Genomic DNA, 17,407 nt, shown 5'->3' on the forward strand with positions numbered 1-17,407 from the left:
AATCTCGCTCCGCCCACTCCAGTAGTTCACGTGACTGACCGTCGCCCAGGTTGTGTCGGAAGCATCCTGGTGTTAGCAGTTTGCTAGGCGCTGACAAAAATTATAAAGTGAGATGTAAAAATTTTTATAATGGACGAATATATTAGTTTGTGACTACTGGTGACAAAGAAGACAAGGAACTACACAAACTGGCCTTTTCCAACATGGTCAGTTCGCTGGTAGTTGAAGAGGCCAGTTAACACTGCTAACAAAACACCAGCGGTTAGCTAACGTTCAAACTTTGACGGACAAATGCAGTCATTTGCTAGTTAGCTGCTACCGCTACCCTGCCAATTTACTACCACACCAGCTGGCTAGGTAACACGTCTTGTTATTATACGGTAGTTAGCGTTGAAGCTGTTTACACACCGACTATAACGCGCTGTTTTGACCAGTCGCTTATATAACCGAAGGTTTAACGTTATTACCAATTAACGTCAGCTAACTTATGAATAATGACTAGTTATTTAGCTAATGCTAACATTAGCAACTTAAACTGTTAGTTAAATTTCAACTGCAGATAACACATACAGTTACTCAGACTACGTAATTAATACCGACGATCATTGACACAGTAACGGGAAAAAACAACATCTTCTAAGTAGCAGGAATATGAATCTTCTTTCTGATTGATTTCGACCAATCACATGAGATAAATAATGCCAAACACCAGGATGCCAAACGAGTGGGGATTAAGGTTTGGGCAACAGCATTGTCTGGAATACAGCTGTCCACTCATTTTGATAATCCTTGTCTCCTTCACAATGCAGCCACAGTAGATTGTTTTAACTGCTGAGTGTAAAACGCAAAATCTCGTAAATAAGAAAACACCAGACAAACCAATTTCATCGCAAAGTCTGTAGTCCACTTTTCTTTAAAATATGTCTGGGGACGCATCTGATAGTAGTGAAGACTCTGATGGAAAAACAAATGAAAGGGCCTGTACTGTCAAGCACCAAATCACCAATGGTAAGTCAGTCATATTGTCTGTTATCACTGTATGTAATCATAATAATAACCATAGCCACAAAGGAAACATCTGTGTACTGTAATTCATCTCATCATTTAAATAACACCGCACGAATGCAGTTTGTTCCTTTTTTGATGTGCTGATTCAACCCCACAGCTAACATCACCACATCAGTTTTTTTTTTCTGTAAAACGTTTATCCGATTTTAAAATACTTTTCCTTTTCCATATATATGTGTATATATATGTGGGCTGTACAATATATTCACACACTGGAGTTCCATTATATTAAAGTTATAAAGCAGCGAAATATAATGTAACCAAAAAATTTGTCATAAGTATGGACAATGGACAATGCATCTGTCATTGAATTGATTTTAGAGTGTAAATTTACAAAGAAAAATCCTCACAGATAAAATCAAGTAAATCAGAGAATTGCTGTTGTACTCTCCCTCCAAGAGTAGTAAAGTCAAGCTGTAAATGTGGCTGTAGTGTAATAAACAGTGTGAGTGGATGTTTTTCACCAGCTGTCACAGGTGAAGTGAAGTGATCTGCTTAGTGGCTCACTGGATAGATTGTAGATTTTAAGTAGAGCAACCTTTTAATCTATAGAGAGGGTACATCAAAGTGCATTCATGGATTATAACACAAGAAAAGGCACATTGGTAAAGCATTTGCTAATATCAAGACATATGGTATGTCTTTTTGTATTTTAATATACTTGGGAAAAACCAGCCAGAAAAGTACACCACTTTATTTGTGTAGAAAGCTTCCCTTAAAAGATAGAGCTCAGTGTGGCTTGTCTTTTTTAAAACAAAAACTTGAACAGAAATAGAAATGTAAACACTGTTCTTGTCTTTTATTTTTCTTTCTACTACTAGCTAACTTCACAGGTCACACTGAAAGAGTCGGCATGGAGAACTTTGAGCTGCTGAAGGTCTTGGGCACTGGAGGTAAGGATCTGCATGTAGCACTGAATAGAATGAAATGAAGATGAAGCTGTTGTCAAAGGTCAAGTACTGGTATGAGATATACTTAAAGCAGACTTGGTTGATTCCCCTGGCTTGGATAGTATTTTGAAGGCAAAGTGTTTATAATTGATATTTGTAGTTTGTAAGTTAAAATGTTTCATGTCATTTATATTCTCATTTAAATGTTACAGCATGAAAAATATCTGATGATTAACAGGGAATCCATATGCTGTTGATGTTACTGATTAGCTACAGGAGATCCTGGTGGCTATTTCCATCAACAATTGAACACCTAATTAAATTTAATGAGTGAGAATGATTCAGATTTCTGCAGATTTGATTAATCTTGCTGCCTGCTCACTGAGTATTTATGTCTTGAAGTGGAAACCATCTCTTTTAGGCACAATCCGATGGTGTATCTGTGTTTGCTCTGTTTGCTTGTTTACCATCAGCAGTAATTTTCAATATTTGTTTGTCTAGCTTACGGGAAAGTGTTTTTGGTCAGGAAGAACAGCGGCCATGATGTGAGCCAGCTCTATGCTATGAAGGTAATTTTATTAGTGTTGTAATTCAATGAATGTACATTTTAAAGCAGGTTTTTTAGCTAAAAATGTAAATTACTAGTCTGTGCTTTAAAATAAGTCATTAATTATGATTTTATTAACATTTTATAACCATTTTGTGTAAAATGTAAATGAGTTGGCTAATTATCTAAAGCCAATATTAGATTAAACATGGTACAGTGACAGCACATCAGATGTTAAAACCAAGAAATGATCTTTTTTTTTTCCATTTTATTTGCTCGTTTTGGATTTGATGCAAGCCGTTGGGTTGTATAATGTCCTTCTCTTGGACATGATTGCAGCATGTTGCAACATACCCCAAAGCGAAGTGCCATTCACTGAAAGTTCACGGAAGGAATGGAGAAGTTTAATTTATTTTGGTCACTGCCCTAGGTGTTAAAGAAAGCAGCTATCGTTCAGAAGGCAAAGACAACAGAACATACTCGCACTGAGAGACAAGTCCTGGAGCACATCCGCCAGTCTCCCTTCCTGGTTACTCTTCACTATGCCTTTCAGACTCAGAGCAAACTACATCTCATCCTGGGTGAGACACCGGGGTGGGACACTGGGAAAAATGTACCAAATATAGAGAACTCTTCTCTCTTGAAACACTGAAGGTCTTCTTTATGTTTCTGTCTTATACTGTATGTGTTTTTGTTGGCATTTCTTTTTTTTTTCTTTTTTGGACAATGTGTGTTTGTGTAGTTCTTTGTATTATGTCTATTCAAGCTCCCTGTGTATTTGTTTGTGTGTGTGAGTACAGACTATGTGAGCGGTGGGGAGATGTTCACTCATTTGTACCAGCGGGATCACTTTCCAGAAGAGGCAGTACAGATTTATATTGGAGAAATAATTCTGGCTCTAGAACACTTGCACAAGGTGAGGATTATTGTTTCCAGTTTTTACACATGCTAGAGTTATTTCTTTAATTTTGGCTAGAGCCTGCTGCTTACACAAACTAAGCATTTTAGCGATATGATACTTTTCATAGAATTGGGGTTGTGAGGCCAGAGACGCAACCCCAACTTACTCCTATTTTAAGCTCTAGGTTGTGGTCTTTTAGCTCTGGTTTCATCAAAACAAGCTGATGGTTAAAGAAGTAAGCCTTTCTGTTAAGCATTTAACTTTATTCACCAGATTAATGTTACGTTAGCTCCATAAACACTAGGTTGCGTTCACATTGTTGTATACAGATTGATAAAGTCAGCAGTATTGTGTTTCTGTGTATACATGACACATGCTGCTTTCTCTGCTCAGATAATACTGCTTTTAAAGTGAATGACATCAGTAAATTTTCATTGTGTAAACGGTCTGTTGAAGCCAGCAATATTATGCACCCCATGTCTGAAAAGAGCTTTTGTCATTTAGTGTTGAACAGGAAGTCTGAGTTTCTTTATTGTGAGAAATACTCTGAAGCTCATAGAAGTGGTTTCCTAATGATGTTTCACAGCTACTTTAGTTTTAGATTTATCTTTAAAGTAGGTGTGCACCAGTGGCCTTAAATGATACTCATGACTTCTTTGAGTAGTTACACAAACCACTACATGGAGGGTGATTGGGTGCATTTTCAAGGTCCTTTTTAAAACATAACGAGTGTGTTCTTGAGGGTTTTATTTGGAAGCATTTCAGCCATCTCTTTGTAAATTATGACCTTCACTAGGTATCCTAAGATCACATTGCAGCACTTAAGTTATGAGATAGTCAATTTGTGTTTAAATTAGTGTCCAAAGAAATTGTCCAGCCACATTGGCTGAAAATCCTGCAGACTTTCATGAGTCGTTCCTTTTATAAATAATATCAAATAAAAGCATTTTAACAACAGCAACTTTGGGGACTAGTATTTCCTGCATTATAGGCTTGCTGTTGTTTGGACAGTTATTTGTTTTGACACATTTTGGGATTAGGACCCCTAGCTGGGATTAGAAAATGCTGTGATTACTAAAAAATAACAGATACATACCGTAATTGGCCACTTTTTCCTTTTTGGTTGTAAAAATGTTTTTAGGGTTTCTCTGTTTGCACTGCCTGCTGTCTCTGTTCACAAATTACAGCTTTTAACATGAATGCCACTGGTAAATTTTCATTGTGTACAGCTTGGGATTGTGTACCGAGACATCAAATTGGAAAACATTCTTCTAGACAGTGATGGCCATGTGGTATTGACAGATTTTGGGCTCAGCAAAGAGTTTCTGGAAGAAGATGTAAGTAAATCTAAAACTACAGTGTGAGCATAGCAATGTGTACATGTAAATAATACCTGGGGTGTTTAACTGTTACCACAATCCAAACTGAAATACATTTTTTTTAAGTATGCTTGTTTTCTGATCATCACAGAAGGGGAGGACCTACTCTTTCTGTGGCACCATTGAGTACATGGCTCCTGAAATCATCAGAGGGAAATCAGGACATGGCAAGGTAAAAAAAAAAAGAATAACAAGGGAGCAAATGCAGGTTTTGGTGTTAAGATCATCGGTTATTTGAAAGATTTTGAATGGTCACATATTGTGCACAAAATAATATTTAAATTAATGTTTATATTTACATGTATCAGTGTACGGGGAAGGCTTAAACATTTAACACTACAGATGCTTTAAGACTCATGACTTTGGGCCAGTGTGGTGAATCAAAGATGACTTTAATATCTTTGTTATGGAAGGCAGTACCGCCTCAAAAAACCCACCTTTAAATAATTCACAGTGAAAATTCCTTGTCCTCTTTATTGTGCTTTTCAAGCTGTATTCTGCTTCAGTCAGTAGATTGGTGGAGTCTTGGGATCCTGATGTTTGAGTTGCTGACAGGTGCGTCTCCTTTTACCCTGGAGGGAGAGAGGAACTCCCAAAGCGAGGTGTCAAAGTGAGTACTGTGCAATCCCATCTCCATAAATCATCTGCCTGGCCCTTCTTAACTCATTCAAATTGTCTCTGTTATTAGCTGTGTTTTACTAATAAATGAACCCATCGGCTGATGCTGATTTTTATGGGAGTGAAAAAGAATTAATGAACCTAAAAAACTGAGAAAATGTACCATTTTAAGAAAAATTTGAATTTAGTGTAGTTGCACATCTTAAAAAGTTGAACAGGGGCAACAAAAGACACTGAAAAGAAACAGTTAGAGCAGGGGTCCCCAACTCCAGGCCTCCTCCAGGTGTCCTGCAGGTTTTAGATCTCACCCTGGGTCAACACACCTGAATCAAATGATTAGTTCATTACCAGGCCTCTGGAGAACTGCCAGACATGTTGAGGAGATAATTTAACCATTTGAATTAGCTGTGTTGGATCACGGACACATCTAAAAACTGCAGGACACCGGCCCACGAGGCCTGGAGTTGGGGACCCCTGAGTTAGAGGAACATAGGATCCTATATCAGATAAGAATGGGACAATATTCATCTCTTCTATGTGCCATTGTGAATAAAATATGGGTTTATGAAATTCAGCATTTATATTTAGCTCATCCCAAGTTTTTCTAAATTTGCGTTGTGTATTATTGACTGACATTCTTTACATTGTTTTCCTTTTCTATAGACATTCTTTACATTGTAAAGAATGTATATAGAAAAGGAAAACATGAAGGTCATTGCTGATGAAGTTTCCACAACAGCAGTTCAGAAACTAGTTGGCTCAGAAACTAGTTGCTCAAACTGTGATGTGTTTTCTGTTTGCGACACTTTCAGTGCTGCTGAAACAGTACTGAGAGTGTTGTAAACAATAGAGTTAGTGGCAGCTTTGCTGGGCAAAGTATGTGATGCCACAATTTCTGCATGATCCCAAGAATAATTTTGTGCCTCATGTTGTGTAAAAAATCTTATCGGCCATTATTGGAGGAGCATGAATGTTGACACAGTTGTATTCTTGTCCATTGTTTCTGTATGTTAGCAAAATGTTTATATCTTCCCTTTGCCCTTCAGACGTATTTTGCGCTGTGACCCGCCGTTTCCCTCTATGATTGGACCCATTGCTCAGGATCTGCTGAAAAAGTTGTTGGTGAAAGATCCCCACAAGAGGCTGGGATCTGGACCGCGGGGGGCTGAAGATATCAAGGCACATCCTTTCTTCAAGGTCCGATGTCCCTTAACTGTCTATCACTTAAACATCTTTTCCCCTGTAACCTCAGTTCATTCATCTGTAACTCTTTCATTCTCCTTTTCTGCCTCACAGGGACTGAACTGGGATGACTTAGCACAAAAGAAGGTTGCAAGTCCATTCAAGCCAGAGCTGAAGAGCGAACTCGATGTGGGGAACTTTGCAGAGGAATTCACTGGGATGGATCCTGTTTATTCTCCAGCCAGCACACCCCCGAGCACAGATCGTCTGTTCCAGGTCAGTCATCATCACCTCCACACTGATTCTATCAAATGTTTCTACAAACATGACCTGTAAGCATTATTTAACTTTACAATCTGAAAAGTGCAACAAGTGCTTGTTAATAAGTAAAGGCTGTAATAATTCTACAGTGAGCTACATCATAGTTACACCTAACACATCTCCTCTGTTTTAGGGCTATTCTTTCATTGCACCCTCCATCTTGTTCAATAAGAACGCAGTCATGGGAGACTTTGTTGAAACCCAAATTGGTGCTGACCGACCAGCTTCTGCTTCTGTCCAACGCAGCGCAATGTTACAGGTATGATCTGTATGGGTGTTTTCAAATAATTCTGTGATATGTTTGGTTTCAGGACTGTTTGTTAACAGAAAAGAAGGAAAAGAGCAGGAGAAGCTAAATTATTAACTGAAGTTGGTTTGTTTTATCTGACAGGATGCTTTGTATTATTAAATAATATTCAAGACACTTTGTACTGATCTCGGTAAACAGCACAAAAATCTATTTGGAACAGAAAAAGTTTGTCAGGCTGTCTAGTTGACATTTATCACCTGCGTGTGAAAGGTGTCAGACTCAACTCAGCAATATTTTTAGCTCGTCTTTTAAAAAAATGTTCCAAAATCTTCCAGAAGTCAAAGAAATTCGCAGCTATTACTTTATGTTATTAGATTTATAAAAGATGTAAGCTGGAATTTTAAAATACTGTTGTCATCCAGATTCTAATTACAGTGATAAACAATAAATTATGTTTATATGCAAAAGTAAAATTTCTGTGTAGGTTCTCAGTATTCCGGGTCATGGTAGTCTGTGAAGCTGGGAAAGAGAGTGAATTTAAATAGGTCGAGTCACTTTCTTTCCAAGCTCCTTAGGCAAATGTGAAATGTATTTTTAGATCAATCCAGAATTGTTACTTCATAGTAATTCCTTCCCTGATAATAGCAGTGTAAGATATAAGGTTTATTTTTTTGTAAAGCACTACATATAAAATACTAATTAAAGCAAAACTATTATCCAAGTTATATAGTTGGGGAATTAAAAATAAAAGTATCTCTTTATATAGAGAGTGTACCCAGCTAGTGATAAATTTATACATATTACTTATTAATATATTCATGTAAGAGGCACAATTTAAAGTGGATCTACTGTGCTCCTGCTCAATGATCGGACTCTCAGACTTTACTAGAGTAGCTTTGCATATTCATATTTCGAAATAATCCTGTGTAACCTTATACTGAGCCAAGATGAGGCCCCTGAGTTTACCCACAATCTGAATAAAGCCCTTCAGTCATCTGATTGGGTTCCCGTCATAAACAGGAAGTTTGAACAGCAGATTGGTGAGCGTTCTGTGCTCACAGTCAGAGTCATGTGTTTGTCTAAGATGATGATATAAGAGATAATCTACGGATGACAATGAGTGAGCAGAAAATGCTGCCTGAAACTGAAAATTTGGAGCTATCTGAAGGCTGAGCTTTGTTCTCAAAGAAATTACTTGCACAAACGCTGACTTCATGATTTATTTAAAATTTTTGTTCTGTTTAAAATAGAATACAGTGTTGTAAAGGTTTATATACAGATATGACAGAAAATTGGCAAAAACATATTATGTGGACTTTGAGGAAAGCTTACAAACAGTGCTTAACAAGCATTCCTGTTTTAGGCCAAAATGTCTTAACCAGTTTGACCTGTCTTAGGACGCAGAGTTTGATGACATGTTGTACTTTGTAAAACTTTGTGTTTTACAAAGTACAACATGTTTTATCTTTCCAAATTACTTTTTCAGTTTTAAGGTATTTCTCTTTACAAATGTGGGAGCTGAATTTCAAGGTTGCTTCATGTAAAGGTCAAAATATCCCTTTAGCTTTGCTGGGGCCATGTCTATTGCCTGAAGTATAATAATCTCCTTTGATGGCTCAATGCTATGTTTTTTTTGTTCAGGAATCCCAGTTTTTTCAGCACTATGAGCTGTGTTTTCAAGGACCACCTCTAGGCGAGGGTAGTTTCTCTGTGTGCAGGAAATGCAAACACAAGCAAACTGGCCATGAGTACGCCGTCAAGATCGTCAGCCGTAGGTGAGCAGAGATGAAATACTTCTTAGTACAGTGCTCTTTAACAGATCTGTGTCCATGTGTCAATACTTTACTGTATCACAGTACCGCTGGAACGTAAAGGTGACTGAATGCCCTTAATGTTGTCTTTCTTTGTTAGAATGGAGGCAAACACTCATAGAGAGATTGCTGCCTTGAGGCAGTGTGAGTCTCACCCCAACATCGTCAAGTTGTATGACATCTTTACTGATCAGGTAGAATGGACAATACATAGGATAAAGATAAAAATGATGTATTGGTCAATATTAAGCTACACATAAAAACATCAGCCCTCATGGCCTTCTCTGCATGTCTCTGTCAGTATCACACATATTTAGTGATGGAGCTTCTGCGAGGTGGGGAGTTGTTGGAAAGGATCAAGAGGAAGAAACTGTTTGGCGAGGCAGAGGCCAGTCAGCTGTTACAGAGCCTGGTCTCAGCTGTCAGCTTCATGCACGAGGCTGGAGTCGTACACAGAGACCTCAAACCAGAGGTGGGTGGAGATTTGATAACTTTATCATTCCTGACAATATATATATATAACACGCATGTTTAAAAAGGTAGAAAAAAAGAGTCTTGTAACTGGGGATCTGCTGTCTCATATGTGAGAGATGTGTGTGACGTTATTATTTTTTCAGCATGACTTTTACATGATGTAATCCGGGTTAAAAAGGGTTTTTTTTAAAAAGAGAGAGCGACAATCACTGATTGTCCAAAACATGGACGTTGCCATCATGATGTCACTCACTGGTTTTTGGACTGCATTTTGAAGCTTCTCCATAAATTTAATGTTTTCAAATGACAGACTGGTGTATCAACTACCAAACGTGAGCAATGAACAGACACAGATATCTGCTAATTAGCCTTACGTAGGAGAGGTAACACACTAAAAACAAATGAATTCACCAAAACTGAAGCACAAATATTATTTGTCTAATAATTCTATTTAAAATGCTCTTGAAGGCCCCAGCAGCACACACATGTAGGAGGGAGCAAGTTCAGTGACTTTAAGTGGTGCACGTGAAGCCTAGCAGACACTGATTGGCTGCTCCTTTTGTTGGACCCAAAGCAGCTGTGCCAGTAACTTCAACATTTAAATGAATAAGTTTGAAAAAAATTACAAAAATAAAATTGGAAACTGTCCACAGACGTCAAAACCACTTTTGTACCAGGCTATAAACATGTTTTCATTTAATGCTGTTTAGTTGTTTTTTTTAATGGAAGTCTGTCAAGGCTGAATCGTTTTAGGAGCCAGCCTCAAATTTCCGATTTAGGAACAGCAGTTTTTGGCACTTCTATGTTGGCTTAATTTTTCACCTCTGCAGGCTACTGCTCGACAACAGCACATGATGTGACTTTTGTGGTGCTTTTCAAAATGAAAGCAGAAGATTTCACACACACACACACACACACACACACACACACACACACACACACACACACACACACACACACACACACTCCCTTCTTAAGATGGCTGCACGGTTTAATCAACTGAAGAAGGCTTTTATATGGTGTGCATAATGATTGTGAATGAGACATGTTGGCAAATATCACCTAATAACTTTAAGATGTCTCTAGTATGGCTTTTATTTTGATGCACACCTAAAAGGATTAGAACTGTTTATTTGCACTGTCTGTTTACACATAAGTTCTGGTACATGCCAACCGGTGGTGGCTGTCATACTCGTATTTACTAATAGTCTTTACTCTGTCAGGAAAATTGAATCTTAATGTGTAAGTAAAATAAGAGCTGATCCTCATGGCTTTTGTTTGTTTACCTTACAGAACGTGCTGTTTGCAGATGAGGGGGAGGACTCTGTGCTGAAAGTAATAGATTTTGGATTTGCTCGCCTGTGCCCTGCAGGCAGTGCCCCCCTGCAGACTCCCTGCTTCACGCTGCAGTATGCAGCACCAGAGCTTTTCGAGAGTGCAGGATATGATAAAGCCTGTGACCTCTGGAGTCTCGGGGTCATCCTGGTAATTGAATCTGAATATGTTGATTTTTATCATAGCTCGGCTGACTGAATACTAATGACCCTTGTGTGCGTCTTTCTCAGTACACCATGCTCTCAGGCCAGGTGCCATTTCAGAGTGAGCAGCGTGGAATGACCTCATCATATGCTGCTGACATCATGCAAAAAATAAAAGAGGGGGATTTCTCATTGGATGGGGAGCCCTGGAAGGGTGTGTCAGAGGATGCCAAAGAGCTTGTTAAAGGTACTGAATATGTTTGTTCTTAGTTTGCTTTAGTTGAGATAAATGCCTGTTGAATTTCCTCTATTGCTTGCTTGTTTGTGTCTCTTTTCCTGTTTTAAGGCCTGCTAACAGTGGATCCAGAGAGCCGTCTCAAACTCTCTGATCTGAAAGAGAACAGCTGGCTTCAGGGTGGAGCATCCATGTCCACCACTCCTTTGTGCACGCCAGATGTGCTCGAGTCCAGTGGGCCCACTGTCCGCACTTATGTCAATGCTACCTACAAGGTAATAGATTGGTGTGAAAAACTTCTAAAAGGTCTCAGAAAGAATCTTAAATAAATGTATTTTATCTCACTTTTGTCGCCTTCCACTCTCACCAGGCTTTCAACCGAGGTAAGCGAGAAGGCTTCTTTCTGAAAAGTGTCGACAATGCTCCCCTTGCGAAACGACGAAAGATGAAGATGACCAGCACAGGAGTAGAGACCCGATGGAGTTCATCCTCTTCTTCTTCGTCTTCTTCCACTTCATCCACTGCCTCTGCAACAGCATCCAAAACACAGCCAAAGCAAGCCGTGATCCCAAAGCAGAGCTAGCCTGGCAACAGAACAGGGAGAAAGTGTTACGTGCTTGTACAGTAGCACAACGTCCTCCAGCAGTCAGTTAAAAAAAGCAAAAGCATACTGACAAATGAGAACACTGTCTTCACTTCATGTAAAATATAATTCCACTTTAACAGCTGCAGGTTTTCATTCCTAACGCTGTATTCTTTAAAAAACAAAACATGTATTTTCTGTGGTGGAAGAGGAGGCCTGACTGTCAGAAACTTTTAATACTTATTCAGTATTCACTCACTTTATTTTGGTGAGATCGCACACTAAAAGTTAAAAATGAGACATTTACCTGGTTTCACTGTGGGTAAGAAACAGTGCCTGGCTACATAGGGAAAAGGGAAAAAAGGAGCCATAAATAAGCAGAAGCCATATACAAAGCAAAAGAAGTGAATACATCCATTAAGTCATTGTGAAGAGGCACACATTTGTACACGGCAAATGAACAGTCCTTCCAGTAATTTGCAGGTTTAATTCTTTGATTGTACTGCTGAGTTTTTTGCCACAAATATAATGATTAACACAAAAACTGCAGAAGTCGACACTGTGCTCTGTTAAGAGCGAGCAAGATTCAGGCGTTTGCAGAGAATGTCAAATGATCAAATGGTTTAAAAAAAAAAAAAAAAGCAGCAAATTTCTGGAAGGATGGAGCACAGAGAGAGATTACTGTGGGGTGCAAAACCTTAAGGATTCTATAGGATGATTAATGCTGTCGGTCTTTGCAAAGAAGCTGCACCTGCAGTACACTACTCACTGTACGGATCCCACTGAACACTTTGAGGAGCTGGGATTATGTGGCTCTGAAGAAGTGTTTTGATTGTGTGTCAAGATGTGTCCAACAGTAGCAGCTGTTTAAAACAAAAAAAAGACATGGAGACACAGAAGCAGACATGCAGTGGAGTGCGATTTTCATCATACTTGCTGTATATTACTCGCGCTATTGTGCCTGTCTGAAAATTTCTAGCATGCTAATCTGTTGTGATGATGGACTGTAAGAACTTTTTCTATTTTTGGTATCTTTGAGTCATTGAAAAAAAAGTTACTTGGAGTATTTTCTGTTTTTCTACGCTACCAAGTGCAGCTCAAGTGTTTGCACGTAGATGGAAGCCGAATGTGGCTGGTGATTTTGAACGCACATCGCCTTTGTGAACTTTGAATGATTATTACAGTTTTTATTCCTGATGGTATCAAATGCGGGCGGTAGTCTGATTGCAAGGTTGATGCTCAACGATTAAGCTCATCCAGGCTGGCTTTCGTCTTTATTTTTCCACAGAAGTGATTTTAAAACATTTGATGGCTTTGAACTTCAAATTACGTTTCAGAATGAGACACCTAATTGTGACTTTTTTGGTTGTTTTTTTTAAGGATGGGGCCACCATCCTATGAGAGCTTTGTATATAATCATCATGCTTTAGAGAAAAAATAATGTATGTAATGATTTGAAATTGATCAGCTGTTTGGGTGGTATATTGTAATGTTTTTTAATGGACTTGCCTCTTTTTTTTCTTTTTTACATGTTGCACAGTCAGTTGATCAGTTAACACACATTTCAGCTTTAAAGGTGCTTTCACTGATATTTATTACATGTAATTGATTTTAATGCTGTGGTAATGGGATTATCATAATTTGGCTCTTGTTGTGTACCAGCCCGGCGTGAATGTTGCTGTATGATAACTGAGTGGCGATGGGAGATTGGTTGTATTGATATTTCTGAACCAGATGAAGCATAATTGCAAGTTACTGTAATATTTTCCTGTTGTTGTTTGAAGCCGTTGTCTGTTTGAAGGTAACCGGTTGTTTGTTTGGTATTTTTACTTAAGAAACTGCTTTTATTGATATTGGTATTATTTGGTTGCCATAGATATTCTCTCTTCTCTTTTCCCGAGCATTATTTTACTGAGTTGCACTGTCTCTGGTGTTGTTGCTGGGATTTGTCTTTTTGCACCGCAATGTTTTTATTTTATTTTTTTGGCTGGTGCAAAATAAACATTACTTTTCAATAGATTACTGTGTGGTTTGTCTTCTCGGTGTTGTAATTGTGCTGTAATGCTTGAAATCGCAGTGCTCAGAGGGTTGGAGACCCCAAATGAGAATTTGTTCAAACATACTTCATTGTGCACGAGCCCTGATAGCACTTCTATTTGATTAAGGCTATTTTATGAATGTACCTTTTTTTTGACAGAGGGAGGGAAGTGGCCAACATTCCCTCATACATCTGTGATTTAACCTCCTAGGACCTGGCGTCCACATATGTGGACATCACATTTTGGGTTATTTAGACTAAAATACTCAATTTTGCTCTACAAGGGCCTGATATCCACTTACGAGGACATTATACTGCTACTGTTCTATCAAAATTTTAAACGAATATCCTCATATGTGGATCTCATTTTTCTTAAAAACAAAAATAAGGTTAAAAGAATCTGGTAATTCTTTGTTTTTACATTCATTGGGCCCCAATATGCCCAAATATCAAAGAGAAATTAAAAATGCATGCTGTGGAAGAGTTCGGGTCTTAGGAAGTTAAAATAGTTTCTTGTGTAGAATTTCTTTTGATACACATTTTTAGTTTTTGCAAAACAAGAGCTTGCATGTATTTAAGATACAGAGCACTGATTCTTCTAGGGTGAAATGACATTTCACACGCTTAAATCGTATTGCTGATATCCTGTTATAGAAGTAATTAAGTAAAGATAGTCACAAATTGAATTAGGACAGTCACAAAGTGCTGAACACAGTCCACAGAGTCAACTATCCATAGTTGTAGTGGTGGACTTTTCTGCAGCCTTGGTGCCACAAACTGAAAGGCTCTGTACACCACTAGTCTTTAGACGTGTACAGTGAACGCCTCGCAAATTCTTGTCACAGCGAGCAGTAATGTATTTTGTAAGAAGCTGGGATATATAATCTGCAGCTTGGCTGCTTAGTTCTCTGTGTGTTAACACAAGAATTTAAAATGAATCCTAAAATCTACTGGGAGCTGATATAAAGAATATAAAATAGGAGTGATGTGAGGGTACTCACTGTGGTGTTAATAGTCGCAGCATTTTGTAAAGCTTGGAGGTGTGAAAGAGATGATTTGTCCAAGTTGGTTAGCAGAACATTAAAATAATCTAAATGCAGTGACACAAATACATGAATACTTTGTGTCATCCAATTAAAAGGAAAGTTATATTTAAGCATTAGCTTGTATTGCACTCTATAATACACGTTTCACAGTTTATTTTCATTATATTCATTGTGCGTTGCACATAGCAATGAAAGGATGCCACATCGCTCAGTGCGAATTAAAGTCATCAACCTACAGAAGGGCTAAACTCAAAGACACCATAAAAATCAATGTGAAAAAATGATAAGGCAGGCTAGTCCATTTTTGTTGAAATTTCATTGCAGCAACCCAAAATGGTACTCGAGAGTTTCTATGGTCTCCATGTACTTGTATGATCTTATCTGTGAAAAGCACACGGCAGCAGTGGGGGACCTGGCAGTGCTTATCCTGCTCTTCCTTGCACAAAGGAGCAGATTCACCTCCTGTTGATGTTAAACACCTTCTACGGCCATGATTAACAACCCCCTCTACTACTTTACTAACAAGGTCAATATCAATGTAGTTTTACTCACCTGATGCTACACTTTGATTAAAAAGTGTTTGTTTAATTTCTTTTTAGCAATACATGTTTAAAAAAACAGAATTCTTAATAAAAGAAAGAAAAATGGAAAAACTCAGTTTTCTGTGTCTCTTAACAGAGTCTCAAATGTGTGGAGGAGATACCAGGAGACAGGTAGTTACTCTACGAGAGCTGCACAGGGCTTTAGAGAGCCATCGACTCAGCAGCAGGATTGGTACCTGCTCCTGTCAGAGCGTTATGATGTGACCTCCAGTCAGCTACTCTTGCAGTTTCTGACAAAACTATCAGAAATGGACTGCATGAGGGTGGCATGTAAGCCTGATGTGTCTTAGTGGGCTCACAGTCTTGCAATGTGCAATTTAATTATGGTTCACCAGAGAATACTAGAACTTTCAGATCTGCCACTAGCACCCCATTCTCTTCACAGATGAGAGCAGGTTACAACATGAAAGAATCTGGAGACGATGTGCGATGCTGCCTGGAACATCATCTGGTAAGACAGGTTTGGAAGTTAGTCAGTGACGGTCTGGAGAAGTAAGGCTTTTGAGGATCGTACAGACCCCTATGTGCTGACTGCTGTTGGATACCAGAGTGTGAAGGCAGTTCTTGGATGATAAAGATGAATCTATCACTGATGTGAGAATAATGTGTGATTTCAGTATTCCCTTGTTTTTCTGAGCAGTGTATATTCTCTACAATCAATTTCACCTTCATATAAAATTCTGGGAAACATACAACATGCCTATTATATTGTTAAGGCAATAATTACTTACTGTATGAGAAGTGCATTTGTTAAACTAGAATACCTGTTTTTGCGTGCAAACAAATGAAAATGTGCTATCTGGATTTGGATTGTGTGGGCAGCAGTCTAAGGAGAGAAGCCAAGACTCCCCTGGCCACCTCCTCCAGCTCATCCGGGGGGTTGGGAGGTGGGGATGAGTCCTGGGTCTGCCCCGGGGCTTCCGAACATTAGGACATGCCTGGAACACCTCACCTAGGTGATTTCCAAACAAACTCAACTGGGTCATATCAATGTGGAGGAGCAGCGGCTCTCAAATGACTGAGCTCCTCACCCTGTCTCTAAGGGAGAGGCCAGCCACCCTTTCATTTCTGTTGCTTGTATCCAAGACCTCCCATAGCTCGTGACCACGAGTGTAGACTGACTTTTAAATCGACATCACCTTTCCAGCTGAGAATCATGGTCTCGGACTTGGAGCTGCTTATTCTTTGCTTCACACTTTTTAATTCCACATATTTTTTTTATTCCACTGCTTCACACTTGGCCGCACATATTAAAATTGCGGTTTAATGTTATGTGCCTCATTATTCATTATTTTCATTATTCTCCATTTGCTCTTTTATGCCGTACCACAACAGTAAATCCTCCTCCAAGGTTAAATATTCCATACAAATGTGGGCTAGATGTTCAGAATCTCCTCTGCCGCTGCTTCTTAGTGAATCAAAACATGTTGACAACGGATGTTTGGCCGCGTGATTGCGTCTGCACGTGTGCTTCCTATAGTCTACGAGCTGATCTGAACACAGAATTGGTCTCTTAATGACTGCATATTTATTCCTGTACTTGGTCTTGATCTTGGTGTCCTGGAACTGTTCACATCTACTGCTGAACCTGTGAACATTAGCTCTATTTTTAGTATGGGTGTGTTAAGTGGCAGTAAGAAGAAAGGCAGCAGTGGGAATTGAGCCTCTGTAAATATTGGCGGGCTGTTTCCTTTCACTCAAACTATCCCTCAAAGCCTTTTACTTCTGTTCCTACTGAGCCTCCAGTACAGCTGAGCTGCTTAACAGTGCTGATCCCTGCATGAGGACACTTCTGATTGCCATATACTTCACTGTACTGCTGGTGTAACAAAGCAAAAAATAATTTTCTTTATATCCAATTTCCTGTCTGAACATTTATTATTCTCTCTCTTTGTTCCCAGTTTCCATGTCTATGTAATGAGTTTACTGTACCATTAGGTGGCTGCTGCGTGCTGCCCAGTGTCCTTTGTGTTCAGTTTTTTTC

The 17,407-nt window shown here is 38.8% G+C and overlaps 1 protein-coding gene across 1 annotated transcript; it reads left to right on the forward strand.

Moving 5' to 3' along the window:
• Window positions 1-13: 13 nt before the first annotated feature.
• Window positions 14-13,754, forward strand: rps6ka4 (ribosomal protein S6 kinase, polypeptide 4). The gene is made up of 18 exons (XM_082549829.1): window positions 14-1,008; window positions 1,890-1,961; window positions 2,460-2,527; window positions 2,936-3,086; window positions 3,306-3,421; window positions 4,636-4,743; window positions 4,877-4,957; window positions 5,292-5,395; window positions 6,450-6,600; window positions 6,700-6,861; window positions 7,040-7,165; window positions 8,798-8,931; window positions 9,068-9,161; window positions 9,269-9,439; window positions 10,735-10,926; window positions 11,007-11,166; window positions 11,266-11,429; window positions 11,525-13,754. The coding sequence occupies exons 1-18, from the start codon at window positions 921-923 to the stop codon at window positions 11,735-11,737; spliced, it is 2,355 nt and encodes a 784-aa protein (XP_082405955.1). The 5' UTR covers window positions 14-920; the 3' UTR covers window positions 11,738-13,754.
• The last annotated feature ends 3,653 nt before the right edge of the window (window positions 13,755-17,407 follow it).

The sequence above is a fragment of the Aulonocara stuartgranti genome (assembly GCF_965226115.1).
Source record: "Aulonocara stuartgranti genome assembly, chromosome: 10".
Classification (NCBI taxonomy): Eukaryota; Metazoa; Chordata; class Actinopteri; order Cichliformes; family Cichlidae; genus Aulonocara; species Aulonocara stuartgranti.

Excerpts from the sequence above, each read along its gene's own strand:
- rps6ka4 (XM_082549829.1), top strand. The coding sequence starts at position 921 with ATGTCTGGGGACGCATCTGATAGTAGTGAAGACTCTGATGGAAAAACA. Across the intron at positions 8,932-9,067 it reads GTCAAGATCGTCAGCCGTAG|AATGGAGGCAAACACTCATA; the intron begins GTGAGCAGAGAT and ends TTTCTTTGTTAG. Across the intron at positions 10,927-11,006 it reads GGAGTCTCGGGGTCATCCTG|TACACCATGCTCTCAGGCCA; the intron begins GTAATTGAATCT and ends CGTCTTTCTCAG.